This window comes from Notothenia rossii (genome assembly GCF_949606895.1).
Source record: "Notothenia rossii genome assembly, chromosome: 7".
NCBI classification, from domain to species: domain Eukaryota; kingdom Metazoa; phylum Chordata; class Actinopteri; order Perciformes; family Nototheniidae; genus Notothenia; species Notothenia rossii.
In genome coordinates, this window is record NC_136905.1 from 69,949,777 (window position 1) to 69,964,802 (window position 15,026).

The 15,026-nt window shown below is 41.1% G+C and overlaps 1 protein-coding gene across 3 annotated transcripts; it reads left to right on the forward strand.

Annotated features, from left to right (window-relative positions):
• The first annotated feature begins 163 nt into the window (after positions 1-163).
• Positions 164-14,916, forward strand: lrrc9 (leucine rich repeat containing 9). Of its 3 annotated transcripts, XM_079691969.1 has the most exons (33): positions 164-296; positions 395-964; positions 1,115-1,333; positions 1,610-1,750; positions 1,843-1,906; positions 2,012-2,082; positions 2,667-2,849; positions 3,211-3,366; positions 3,498-3,691; positions 3,813-3,944; positions 4,065-4,244; positions 4,385-4,505; positions 4,582-4,714; positions 4,838-4,978; positions 5,054-5,178; positions 5,477-5,650; positions 5,740-5,859; positions 6,055-6,246; positions 6,475-6,600; positions 6,715-6,855; positions 6,968-7,145; positions 7,252-7,472; positions 7,556-7,678; positions 7,775-7,905; positions 8,052-8,160; positions 8,256-8,395; positions 9,096-9,232; positions 10,749-10,966; positions 11,780-11,848; positions 12,688-12,813; positions 13,970-14,153; positions 14,357-14,504; positions 14,619-14,916. In XM_079691969.1, exons 2-33 carry the CDS (start codon positions 908-910, stop codon positions 14,650-14,652), a joined length of 4,488 nt encoding a protein of 1,495 aa, XP_079548095.1. In that variant the 5' UTR covers positions 164-296; positions 395-907; the 3' UTR covers positions 14,653-14,916. The 3 variants fall into 3 exon arrangements, with proteins under 3 accessions (XP_079548095.1, XP_079548094.1, XP_079548096.1); XM_079691968.1 differs by having other exon boundaries at positions 204-964; XM_079691970.1 differs by having other exon boundaries at positions 204-964; positions 4,388-4,505.
• The last annotated feature ends 110 nt before the right edge of the window (positions 14,917-15,026 follow it).

Sequence of the window (15,026 nt, forward strand, 5' to 3'; positions counted from 1 at the left end):
GTCGGGGAGCAAAGAGGAGAGGAGCGAGGGTGATTGTTTTAGTTCACTGATCCAACGGTGACGTCATGGTGTCCGCTAGGCTTCAGGGTTGGCACTTTAGTTGGGACAGAGTCAAATATGAAAAAGGGTATTTTCGGTATATGTTTTCCGTCTGTGTCAAGTGTTTGACATTGATGGAGTGGATGTCTTCAAAAATGATGCTTGGTGTTGTAAAACAGACTACACTCATCCTACGTAAAGATAGTAGAAAGTATACGCATTGCCCAAAGAGAGCAGAAAGATAGCGCAAATGACAGGTCAATTACACGAAATCATGATGTAAAAACAAACAGAATTCCAAATGTTTTATAAAAGTGTGCTTACAAAGTGGATGTATGGTTGTGTGAACATGTAGCTTGCAGTGTGGCGCCATCACGTGGAAGCTCAACATATGATCTGGATCTGGACAAGCCAAAGTTTCAACATGGCTCCCTAGCAACCAGACGCTCCTGCCTGGACACAGACTGATGCCAAACAAAGCTGATGGGCCAGAGTTTGAGATTGTCTCAGTTTAAGTCTATAGATATTATGTAATTCTTCGGCAGGAAATAGTGTTCGTTTTGTCTGACTTGCAAGGTTGAGTTTTGAATAATATTTGTTCGCATTTACTGAGTTAACAACATATGCGTCTATCGTTAGCTAGCTGGTAAAGTAGCCTAACTTTAGAGGCTAGCATAGTTAGCATGAATGTTTGTTTTTTACTATCCTAATTTATTTGTTAGCATTTGCCCTATTAATATAACGGAATTAGTTTTTTGTTGTTGTTTCAAATAGACTACTAGAATAAAGCTTCATATATGAATCACAAAATCAAATTAAATACTTAATTTGGAGTAGTCTCAGCTGCAGTACATACAGCAGAAAAGTTATGATACAGAGTGAGAAACAAAAGAATCGCGGTGATGAGGAGGAGGTCAAAGAACTGGTGAGTATCAAATGCACTATTTGGCTAAAGTAATAAACAATAACCAGTTGTATTACTAAAACATTAGTTCATAATCTGAAATGTTAAAATGCAACACTTCTTCCTTTTTACTTAATCAATTTCCCTTTACTTTTTTCTTCTTCTCAAAAGTGCATGGCCAATGGGGTGTGCTATGAAAAAATTCGACAAGAAGGAAGCAATGTAAGCTCCCTGGAGATCTTCTTCTCTGGTTTTCCTCGCATGGTTGGACTTTCCTTCTTCCCAAGGCTCTGCCAGCTGACCATAGTGGGCCAGGATATAAAACACATTGAAGGACTTGAGCGCTGTCCTCTGCTTCGGGAGCTCTGGGTAGTCCAGTGCGACCTGACAGTAAGTTTGTTTTGCTTGTCACCTTTCTAATAATCACTACTGGCACTGCTGAAACAATCAAATGATATGTAATGTCTCAAATTACAGTCCACCAACGTTTTTATAGTAGTTTTCACTACGTAGTGTTTGTTGCAGGGGTAATTAAACCTTACAATTAGTAAACACAGAGTCTCCCCTCAGGCATTTAATGGCAACACATTTTACATTACGTTTTAGTGAATTTTACAACAAATGTCATGTACATACAATAATGTGTTCCATCTTCTTATTTTGCAGGGAATATCTGGACTACAGAATTGTGTACAACTAAAGAAAATCTACATTTATGATAATCATATCTGTGAAATAAATAATTTAGAATTGCTGATCAACCTAGAAGTGTTGTGGCTAAACCACAACTGCATAACTCAAATACAGGTTTGTACAAAACACTATGAGTTGTCTGTCTGTCTGTGCTCTATCGTGCTGTCATGTTTATCTGGCATGTGTGGTTGTTTGTTTTTCTATAGGGCTTGGACATGCTTCAAAACCTCAAAGAATTAAACCTAGCTGACAACGATATTGAAAAGATTGGTACGTTTTTAAATTCCTCTACAGTTTCTTTGCCATGTTTAATTGAGATTCCTTGAGCTGTTTGAAAGAAATATTAATGAAATCATTTTAAACTTCTTTTTTAAGGGCATAGCCTTGATCCCAACGTTGGCCTTCAGAATCTTAATCTGTCCGGAAACAACATCAGCTCCTTTAAAGTAAGACTAAACACAGAATTATGCTTTTGGAATGTCTTTATAAAAAAGGTGTCCCACATATTTCAGAATCTTATTAAAATCCTGGGTCTGAAAAGGGTTATTCCAAATTCTTCAAATGTCGGGGTCAGTTCAGATTTTTAATCAATACCACAATGGGCTGGCTGTGCAAGACCTTCAATAAGGTATTGAGCAGGATCGTTTCAATGTATGTTATTCAGGATTCAATGATATACATTCATGGCTACATCTAATCAAAAATACATTTTCAAAGACTATTTGGATGTTTGTGATATGCGGGTTTGTGGACATACTGTAGCTCATTCAGTCATGTTCAAGGTTATACCGATGGAAACGTTTTATGACTAGCTTTGATTTGATGATCAACAACTCAAACATCTATCTGCAAACCACCTTTGGCCCTACCCAGCTTTGCTATAAGGAATGCAATTATTCACAGCACAGCGCCCACTATATTGCAACTACTGCGGAATCAAAGAAAACAAATTTGAAGGCCTATAACCTGAAGAGAAAGAACCCTATTAATAACTATCCCGTGTGTTATGTTGCTGTTATCTGTGTATCAGGAGCTGACCCTGCTTGCCCGCTTACCCAATCTGAGAGAACTAGCCCTGAAGGACCCCACTTCAACTCCAAACCCAGTGTGTCTGCTGTGTAACTACGCCACACATGTCCTTTACTACATGCCTGGCCTCCAGCTGCTTGACACCTATGACGTCTCGAGTAAGCAAGTCAAGGATGCAGCTGAGGTACTGAGAACATGAGTTACTTTTCTGAGTTTTTTTGACTCTTGAGAGGATACTAACTCTCTTGATTCATGTACATTGTTGTTGTTATTTCTTCTGTATGGTTAGTTCTTCAGCAGAGTTACAAATCATTCTTCAAATGTGTCATTTATTTAGATTTCAAGACACTAGTTTTAGGTGTCTTATGCATCACATATGGTCCTTTCCCTTTAAGTTAGCTTCAGACATTTAATTTATTTGGAAACCTTATTGACATATTGTTTAACATAAAGTTAGGTTCTTGAGGTTTGCAAAATTGCCATCTATCAAAAAGGTATGTCAAATGTTGTTTATTTGTTGTATCAATGCCTTTGTTTACTTTTAGGCCACAGTAATGAAAAAAATGATGTACTACAACATGCGTGTACATACTGCTCAGAGAAACCTGGCAGAGATCCGGCTGAGTCTAATGGAGAGGAAGAAAACCATGTTACAGTTACCCAAAGATTGCATCAGAACACTCAATCACGCCCTCAAGAGTGTATGTACAATCCATGAAACATGCCACAAACTATTTATCAGCTGTAACAAAAAGATGTATTCTGCTCTTATCTCTATCTTCATATTGCTGTGTTTGTACAATAATAAGAAAGATGTTTTATACTTACCTAGCTTGAACGTGAGTTGCCGGCTAGTTGCAAGAAGTCCGCCTGCACCATGGAGGACGGATCCACTCACCTGGTTGAAGGTTCAATCGACAGAAGTGACATAACCACTGACATCAGTCCGGCTATGCAGCACAAAATACTCAGCAAGATTGAAGCACTGAGGGAGAGACTACAGCTATGGGCCAGGAGGCTGCAGGAGTCCGTATATATTTGAATAAAATACAAAGAGAATCTGACAGTGCTTTGCAGAATAAGGGTTCATACTGTACAGTACATATTCCTACATCCGACATTAAAAAAATCTCTCCGCTGTATTCAGGATTGAAGCCTGGTACGAGCGGGTTTGGACGCAAGCCACAAGCATGATGGAATATACAGTCCAGTTTCTGCTGATGGAGCTGGAAAGTGTTGGAAATATTCGTTTGGAAGAAGGCTGCTCTACTGACGCTTGGTACGTACTTACTTTATTATAATCAAAATGAATAACAACCATCATCAAAGTTAACATTTACAGACTACAATTCAATAAACTTCCCTTACATCCTAGTTTATTATATTCTTCACCCAACAGGTTTACTTCCTGTTGCGACCTCCTGCATTCCCGCTTTTCTCCTTCAGACTTCAAGGTTCACAGCATCACTGGCATTAAGGTCAACAGAATCATCCGCATCCACAACAGTGCTTTGAGGCTTCGCTTTGAGGACAAACTTCACACCCTTTTAGCCAGCGAAGAGTCTGCTCTCTCTTCACAGTAAGTATACTGTACTGAAGTCTGATGATGGTTGACACATTTTTACTAATTATTCACAGGCATTCTTACTATTGTGATCATTCTAACAGTAATTGGACCATGCATTATTCAAATTTGATTCTAATTTCAAACTTTTTAAGCAGGAATTCCAAACGTCGGCTGGATCACTTGTTCTACGTAGCAGACTGTGAAAACTATAGCGAGAAAGAAGACAGTTTGTGCATCGTAGAGGAAGGCTTCAGAACATCCGAACAGAATGAGGTGTGTATATCATCTTTGGCTTGTTTCACACAAACACCAAATCATGCTGACTCTTATCATGTTGACTTTAAACTAGGCGTTGGAAAAAGATGGTGCCATACCTTTATCCAACAGCTTGAGTGTGGCTGAACAGCCCAGAATTGAACACACTCTACGACAGGCCAGCCAAGATTCAAAGCTCAATGCGGACCCGATCCCCTTCAGGCACGGTGAGTTTGATTTTGAAGTCTGTCTGTAAAATAGTACTGGAAGATTTGGGCCGTCCACAACAGCCTCCCCCTGTATGTGACTTTTTGTTTTGTTGCTTACATGCTTATGTTTTTTGCCTTTAGGTCAGATTATCGTCTCCAAAGTGTTTGTGGGCCACAGCACGCCTCTCCGAGAGGGAGACCCGTTAGACAGAAGCAGATATCCAAGATTGATTTCTGTGTATCGCAATGTGGACGCTAAGCACAGAACTGCAGTCAGTCAAGGTATACGCTCTATTAAATATTAGGTGTTCAAGTATTTGTGAAATGTCATTGCAAATCTATGTGTTTTTCATTCAGAGAGACCTCGCTCCACTAAAACACACACTGGTCCCGAGTGCAGTCCCAGGCGAAGACAGTGGTACGTGTTCGACCATGAGCTTGTCCTGCCCGAGTACATCATCTACTTTGAATATATCAGCGCGGTGGGTCATTGTTTATTTTCAACATACTGTACTTTCGTTTTCAACATAAGTCTCGCTGAGGTGTCATGTGATCAAAATTCAGTAGCTACAATTCAATTGCTTTTTCAACCAAAACGTACAGACCTTAAACACAATTTGTTTTTGTTGTGTCTTCCCTAGTTTCATTCTTGATTTACAAATCATTTATTTTATTTGTGTTAGTATATTTCAATTAAGTTTTAAAAACTATTAGAAGTCAATGATTACATTCCTACTAACCAATTGGCATGCTTTAACCCTGTTGATATGTTGTTACTAGGATCAAGAACAACCACACAGCACAGGCAGAGATGAAACTCCGTCCAACGATATAGTCCTAGACAGGGAAGTCCTCAACATGGAGCCTGTGCTGCCGCCGCAGCCCAAGCTGTTGAGCTTGGATGACAAAATTCTGCTTAACGTGGCCAGAGCTAACGTTCTCAGTCAAATCACTGCAAGTATTCTCTCCTTTCAAATAACACACATTGAGTTTGGAAGTCTTTTCGTACACTCCTGATAATCTTCAAAATGTTTAACCTCCAGGTGCTGAACCTTCATGGCAACAGTCTGAGTCAAATAAAGGAGATCTCCCACCTCACAGCTCTACGGCATCTTACCATCAGCTTTAATGAGTTCACACACCTAGATGACATTTCTCACATGGTAAACATTATATTATGGAGGGTTATCTAATTAGTGTCTGAAGTCATAAAAAACAGCATTTCATGGTAACTTACCTCTGTAATATTGGATGGGATTGGTTAGTGGTTTGGCACATATTTTATAGCAGCTGTGTAGGAGAGCATAGCAAAAGGTGGACACATTTAACATCTATTTTCTCTGTGATCTACATCACAGCCCCACCTTGAGTTTTTGGACGCGAGCTACAATCGCCTTGTGACTCTCGAAGGGCTGAAGAGGTTGGGACAGCTCAAACAGCTCGACCTGCGCTGGAACAAGTTGACCAAGGCCAGAGAGGACACGGCTGTGCTGAGGAAACACACACCCGCTCTGCTGAGACTGGACACCAGATACAACCCATGGAACCGGGTGCGTGCAGTTTTCAAAAATAAATCTAATAAAACATGCTTTGGATTCTAGATTGAAGGCTTTATTGTCAGGTGCACATTAGCTGCAGTGTAGATATGGCAAGTCACAGGCTCCTCCAACAGTGCAACATGTATAGGACATAGAACAAATAAAACAGAATGCAACAGAATGTTTTGAGATGTGTAAGTAAATACACAAGGTAGAATTAAAACTGTTGTCTTCTTTCAGCCCGAAGCAGTCAGAATGACCATACTGGGCCGCCTCACGACCCTCACACACCTGGACGACATGATGGTGGCAGAGGAGGAGGCTGCTTGTGCTGTTCAGATGGCTGCTGGAGCCAAAGTCACCCAGGTTTATGAGTATTACCATTCTACAATGAAGGACCAAAGTACAGTATGTGGATATCTTCCGGTTAAAACAGGCTTCACTGTAATTCAATCAGACCTTTTGACACTCTGCTTGCAGGCATCTCTTCTGGCCCTCTCGCGTACCAGCGGCGATCGTCCCCGCAGTCTCAGCCTGCTGTCAACAGCCCAGCTCCTGTGTTCTCTCAGTCCTGCTCCATCGGGCCTCAACCGAGAGCTGGAGCCAGACTGGACTGCAAAAGTGAGCATGCTTTTTGAATGGCACTGAAACATACTTTAATTACATTACCAAATACAATTGTAGTACACTTTTCTCAACAATAATATATGTTTGTATCCGTTATATTGAGCAGATCACTTCCCTGAACTTTGACAACCAGAGGATTTCCAAACTGATCAATCTGAATAAGCTGGTCAACCTTCGCTGGGCTTCCTTTAATGATAATGACATTTCTAAAGTGGAGGGTCTGGAAAGCTGCTTGAACCTGGAGGAGCTTTCCCTCAACAACAACAACATAAGCACACTCAATGGTAAGTCACATCCTTAACTTGTCAATGACGTTGGAATAACAACATCAAGGAAAACCTAAAAACAATAAATAATACGTTCTTTCTATCTTTACCTTCTGTTTTTTAGGGATATCAAAACTGCATTGCCTTAATAAACTGAGTGTAGATGGGAATCAGCTGTCTAGTCTGGAGCCTTTAGTCCTAGAACAGCTGCCCAACTTGTCTTTCCTGTCTGTGGAGAACAACTCTATCAGTTCCCTGCATGGGATCCAGAGAGTCCGCTCCCTACTCGAGCTCTACATCGGCAACAACCAGATTTGTACATCACGAGACATCTACTTTCTAAAGGCAAGTGGGAAAGAAATAAGGACAGTAAGATTTCAATTCCATACTTGTTTTCTGAGCTTGAACTCTTCTCTTTGTCTCCTCAGGGATTGACGAACCTCATCATTCTGGACCTTTATGGGAATCCTTTACTGGAAAAGCTGGAAAACTATCGCATTTATGTGGTGTTCCACCTACCCTCCTTAAAAGCTCTAGATGGCGTTGCAGTGGTAAAAACTGACAACAACATCTACCAGTCAAACCTTTCAGATATTGAAGTGATGATGGTTTATCAAGTGTTTTGTGTTTGCTGTTGTTCCCTCCAGGAGGTAACTGAGTGTGAAAGTGCAAAGGATATGTTTGGAGGAAGACTCAACCCTGACATGGTGGGAGAGAAGCTGGGCCACTCAAACTACACAGACATCACCTACCTCACCCTGCAGTCCTGCTCCATCAGGTAATATCTTAGGTATACAGACGGATGAACACAGGTCCAAAACAATTGTAATAGTAATTTACTTACTTTGAAAAACGGGGCGAAACAGAGACATCCCAATACTTGGTCCTTTCAAGGCTAATTGAATGTGTTGTTTTTCCCTACAGGATGGTGGATCTGTCTCCAGCAGACCTGTTCTGTAGCCTACGCAGCGTCAACTTAGACCACAACAACCTCACCTCCTTCTCTGGTCTCATTTACCTGCCTAATATCAAAGTAAATATTGACCTGAATATCCAAAAATAACAAACTGGCTTGTACTGCCCCTGCGCTGTGGACAACTTCCTTATTTCCGTGTTCTTCTTTAAAAGGCTCTTTGTCTGAACTACAACCACATTGAGTCCATCCTGCCTAGACAGAAGACTCAGGCTCCTCTGACCAACAGACAGATTCTGTACAGCAAGGTTCACTCCAGTGGTTACGGCCAACCGAGCTCATCCAAAGGGAAAGGGTAACACAATTCTTATTGCAGTAATTCACATATCTTTTTTACAGTTTACAATTTACGACTACTGCCTGGTGGGAAGTATGAAGTTCAACTGAACATGAAGTGAGTGGCCATTAGGGGGCAGCACTGACCATCCTATGTCTGATCTGTTAGTATGATTTTCATCCACAAAAAAAAATCTATTTCCACAAGCATAAAACCCACATAAGACTGCAAGGTCCAAATATTGAAAATAAAAACAAGAAATAAGTTAGAACAAATCAAGACCAATGGGGTTATAAAAAACAAGTATTATCAAAATCATTTAAAAATATAAAAAAGTATAAACTTATGTTTTAGAAAAAGTAATAACTTAAATATTATAAATAGTTCAAACTAGAAGCGCATAAATGGGAATAAAATATAAATAAATACAGTTTCAAGATGTTCAGATTTTTATTAAGTCAAACATATATTCTCTCTAGGGATATTATACCTTAGAGGAAATATTTAAATCTTGGTTTGTATTCTTTGGCGTCAGTATATTGCGTGATCACATTTACCTTTTATAGAAACCAGTTTATAAGCCTTTGCCCTGACTGATTGCCTTTAGGTGGTCTGCTCCTGTGAGGTCTGACCAGCTAAATGAGGCAGTGGGAGGGAGACAGAGATGTTCATTTAACCACAGAGGTTGCAAACTGTCATTCTCCTGACTTTGTTCAAGGGAAACTGGGCCCACTGGCAGTCTGGAGCCACTGATGGGCAGCCTGGAGGTGCTGCATTTGAGTCACAATGGCATCTCCAATATGGCCAATCTGCAGCTCAGCAGGCTCACCAATCTTAAAGCACTCTTCCTTCAAGGTATGTATGGGTAACGTACAACCCCTCCCTCACAAAGCCTGTTAAAAGTGCAGTGTATAGAGCCTGTGAAAAGGCAAGCAAAGTCTCCCATAGACCGCAGGCCAGGTGGGAGATGAGACCCGAAGAAAAGAAAGACTGACTTCCTTTTGAAATGCTTTTGATAGCTTTGGATTGAGTTTTGCTTTGTCCGAGTGTTCTGTCCCACAAAGCTGACCTTACTTGTCCATTCTTCCCTTTTTGCTAGAAATCCTTTCAAAGCTGTCTCTGTCATTTCAGACTCTTTGACACCAGGGCCACCTGACGAATACCAAACACATGTTCATCTTGCATTCAAACTTTCGCTTTTATATTTTTTTAAAGGTCCCCTATTATACTGTTTTTCATCAATATATTATAGGTCTCAGATATATACAAAACATGTCTCTGAACGGTTTGGCTCCAAATACCAAACAGATCATGCATTGTAGCATCCCATAAACCCCTCTATTTCAGCCCTGTTTCAAAAGTGCTGATTCTCTATCTGTTACTTTAGATCACATGTGTCAAACTCAAGGCCCCGGGGCCAAATCAGTCCCTTGGTGGATTTAATTTCGGCCCACAGGATAATTTCTAATTTCTATTAGATCTGGCCCGCCGGTATATTGCACGCACACCTTCACTCAATCCTGAGGGTTTCCTCAGCCCAGAGCCTGAGCCCAAACATTGATGAACTTGCACCCAAGATGAGATGCCAAGTATCTGCTTGAGCATCACAGAGCAGCAAACTGAGTTTAATGGATTTCCTTCTGCACTTTTGTTCTTGCGACAACAGGGCATGTTTGTTTTTTCTTTGAGGGAAATTGTTTTTTTGAAGCTGTTGTTGGCCTGTGGAAAAATGTAATCATAAGAAATGTCTCGGGAAAATCTGCAGATAGAGCCATAACAAATTAATGCAAGTGATTATTTAATGTTGTTTTTATAGGCAATAATTTAAGCTTTGTTAGTTCCAGGTTTAATATGTGCAATAAGTTCATTTCAATAAGTTTTGCTATAAACATTGAAACAGTCCGGCCCTCGACTAGTACCCATTTTTTTTATTTTGACCCACTGTGTATTTGAGTTTGACACCCCTGCTTTAGATGAAAATAAGGAGCCCCTCCCCACCCCCCTCTGAGAGATATTTGGTTAAAAAAAACACAATGGTGCTCTAGCAGGAGATTCAGGTGATAAGGTGGCGGGGGTTACCTTGGTTGATTATTGGCTAATGTTTAAACAAGCCAAAAAATTGTTATGACATCATAAAGTGGCCAAAATCTGGTCAGCTCATTTTCAGACAGGTTTTTATATAAATGGATCAGGACAAAAAGTGAGCCAATCTTTTTTTTACCTGAAACTTTCAGAATCTCTTTACAAAGAGGGAACACATGTTGATGTATAAAAGACAGGAACAAGTGGATTTTGCATAATAGGTGACCTTTACGTTTTTAATTTAGGGCCCTTTTTTGTTAATAGACTAATGTGATAGTTTGATCTTTAGGTAACGATATCAGCCAGGTGGATGGATTGGAGGGGCTTCATCAGCTGAGAGAGCTTGTGTTAGACAGGAACCGGATCAAAGCTCTGGCCGAGAACTCTTTCATATCCCAGAATGTCCTGCTGGAGCTGCACCTAGCAGAGAACCGGATCCGGGAGCTCAACTATCTGGACCCTCTGACGGAGCTCCGCAAGCTCTTTCTTGGCATCAACAAGCTGCAGGTATTCTCCTCCAGCTGCAGGGTTCTCTCACATGCTGGGTGCCTTAAATGTTTATATTCACATTTCTTAATAAAACTGCATATTCAAATTGTATTGAATCTACCGTAATCAACACATTGAGGTGACCCACCAAGGTCACACTTTTGAGATTGGTTCATTAAAAAGAAATGTGTTGGATGTTTAAGAATGTATTTTTATTCAGTATGCAGCAGTATTACTTTGCCTGGCATTTGCAAAGTAAGACGTGAAGTATAGTAATCATGAGTCATTACCACCCCACTGTGGCATGCAAGGGTTAGCATTAAGGAGAATCAAGTTTTGATTGAAGGTCAGGGCCGTGTAGAAAGAGGGGAACAATCAGGACAACGTGTAATCAGCTGCTCAGTCTGCATCTGCTGCTCACCCAGGGCGAGTGATTTGCACTTTTGTTGCCTTTTCCTTCTTCCCTTCACATCCTTAATGTTTCTATGCATTCAATTAAGACATGAAATACAGCAATCATCCCCGCGCAACAGTTCTCACAGTGGGGGCGTCTTTGAATCACAGCCAAGTGCAACCATAAACCTGGGAATGATAGAAAACACCCCCCATGCCCTGTAGCATGCCCAAACTCTCATGAGATTAATGAGAGATCACACATGTAATCTCTCCCATCAGCTGCTTCCATCCTCCCACACCAAAATGATGAACCGTTCATGCATATCTCTCCTCTCAGCACAGAGTGGCTACAGCCAGTGGAAAAGAAACATGAATAAAAGGGGAAAGTGAATGAATAATAATGTAATATAATCTTTGTTTCCTTACTTTTTCTAGGACATCACAGAGCTTGAAAAACTCGAAGTTCTTCCTTCGCTGACAGAGCTCTCGGTTGTGGGCAATCCTGTAAGTGTTACAGGTGTTAAAACACTAAGGTGATATGAAAATGTTTTACCCCAGTGTGTTTTTCTTGTTATGAGCTTTGCCCAGAATCTATGTGAATCTACAAGGTGTCGGTCAGTGGGCTCTTTGAAACTGTTCTGCTAGAAAATATATTATCAAAAGCACACTCACAGGCTCAATTTCTCACTTGCACAATCCAAAACACTATCCCAGTGTAACTCTATGTTTCCAAATTAAGCGATTACATGATGGGCCATCTGCTGTGCCTCAAACTGGCCGGCATCAGAGACAAATCCGTTGACCAAATGGCAGCGAGCTATTGGCCCTGTTACATCACCCATCTGGAGCTCATGGATCAGGCCTGAGCAGAGCCTGCAGGGACTCTCTGCGGTCCACAGGGCCACGCTCAGCTGTGGAAGCCTCCATGCTGCCGGACCCCATCCCCCTTCTCTTCCCATAGGGGGGGTTAATCCTGCCAGGGGGTGGAGGCCAACAGCCACCCTGGAGACAATACCTCCTGCTGTTGACAGCATGAGATTGCTACCTCTCCCATGTTCCCTCGCCAGAGTCTATCTCCTCCTCTCCACTGGACATCCATTGGCACGCCGTTACAGCAGCAGTGCCCTATAGGAACATAAAGTTGGCTGAACTTGTGCCCTGGCCAGAGGCTGCCCTCAGCTGGTCACTGTAATATCGGTTGGGGACGAACCTACATTGGGTCCCACATAGCATCATATTTATCCCAGATGCCTCAGGGCAGGCTTCACTGATGCTACACAGTAACAATACTTTGACTCTATTTCTGGGTTATTTTATCAAAAAGGCGCCTTTTTGTTTTCCAGGTGGCCAAAAACTCTCTCCACAGACCAGCAATAGTGCTCCGCCTGTCCCAGCTGCAGGTGCTGGACGGGGTGATGGTCTCGCTGGAGGAAAAGACCAGGGCTGAACTCCTCAATGTTGAGCCAACAGTGAGACACACACAGCATGAATCCCCACTCAGACACATACTGTACATACTTTGAGGACACACAACTATTTGTAACATTCCTTTGTTGCTCAAGTATCGCTATTTTTAAGAGAGCCAAATAGTAAATAATCTGAGTCTTCAGCATATTTTCCTGTGGGGAGGAGGGAGCGTGACCTCAGTTTATTAATCAACTTGTAAGGTTAGTAGAAAATATTACAAAATATTCAGTTAGCAGAAAATAAACATTTGATTCCAACATTCTACTATCCTTTTAGCATGATTTACGTATGTAGATAATCTCTCCATGGTCCTTATCAGGTAAGATGCAGTCCAACTGATAGAATCAAAATGTCACCAAGCAGCCTCCGTAAAAACGGGGAAAGCCGGGATCATACTCTTTTAGTCCCACTGATTTGATGTTCATGTAATGAGAGACCAGGGCAGTAATTCTCCTGCAGCTCTGAATTAAAAGCAGCCTAAGCCTGCTGGCATCATCCTGCTGATTAGATGAAATGTGCCCGGCCGATAATGCACCAGTGGATTTACCCCCCATTAGCCAGGTCAACACGACCCCCTCTGCTTGTTAATCGTACATGTGGAATTGACAGAGCAGAGATCCTGTTTGTTTTTTGTCATTAAAAACACAACTATATCATCATAACTGCCATCGAGCTTGTCACCTTCAATTCATGCTAGGGCCTCTGCTTTTGTTTAAACTTGAACATTGTTATTGATGAGTCGTAATTAGTATTCCCCTGTAAGATGCTTATACATGTGGAACAATAAGCAATGTTATAACCAACCCCCTGCCAAGTGAGGAGTGCACACACTGCAGTGACAGTAGTGGTCATAGGGAGGTAGAGAGAAGATCAGAGAAGAGTAGGTTGAGTTGACCCTGCAGTTACGCATTATCTGAATGTTCGTTTTTTATATTTTATTTGGAAATGTTGACAGCACAAAATATAGTGAACATTAACTTAAGGTAATAGTTCCAAAAAGAAAGACTAACTACTTCACCCACTCGCCTAAAAATGAATCACCTAGAGGTGCAGAAAGAAAAAAGGAAAAAATACGAATGAGGTCATGTTTAGTCAGACCCGATGTCATTACAAGTAATACTTATCCCTTATACTCGCTTTTTAATATTTCTCTTAAAGCCTTGTGCCCAATACCCTGGAGCTTCTCTTCCTACCAATGAAATAAACCTCCCTGGACTGCTGCCCCTCATGCCTCGAAACACCGCTATCAGAGGAATGACTATAAGTGGAGGGCTGCAGAACTTCCTGCCCGGACCCGACATCCTGCAGATCAACATGGACGAGTCTCAATTCAATTTCAAGCGTGAGTGGGATATATATCCTCTATAAGGTCATTTGTTTCTGATCAGTTTGATTGTGTGTAACAACAAGCTCTAGATCCACACAAATAGTCTTTTAGACAGTTACAAAATGACTTTCTTTTATAACGATATTACTGTGTAATAAGTTGACCACTTGTTTACTTATTTTCTCTAACCAAGACCGTTGAAATGATTTCCATTACAGACAAAAAGCACAAGCACAGCAATGCCGTCCGCAGCGGCCAAAGTGACATTACCTTAAGACACATTAGAAGAGCAGGAAGCAACCTGCCAGCCGGTCAGCTTCATGACGGGAACAGAGTCCTCATCACAAGCCAGGAGCAAGACGGCAGGTTAGGAAATCAACATGCAAGGGACTTTATAATGCCTTTTAATCACGTTATAGATCTGTTTAAGACCATAGAACCAGTGTTGACTTGTACCCCCTTATTTACATTTCTTTTTAGATATCCAAATGGTGGCAAACCTCCACCCATGTAGCAGCAAGAAGAGGTGAAGCATGACGGTGAATTAAAGGAGAGCACATGGGACTTTGTAGTCATCAATAATCCTATCATATATATCTTGAAGATGGTGTTTTTGTTAGTGTGCTTTGATGTATATCTGCATGCAATTGCATATTTAATAAGTAAAAAGGCATCAGATAATTCCAGTGCCTTTTTTGAGCTAGCTATAACTTCCTGTAAACTTGTCTTGATTTATTTGTTGCTGTTTACAAATCAATAAATAGCCTTTTCTACTGTTTGAATTTTAGTTGAATAGTGAACAATTTTTAGGGTTAAAATAATTAGGCTGCTTGAAGGTTGCATGTAGCGCATCCCTTGTAAATGCATTTGTAATGACGATGACCTTGT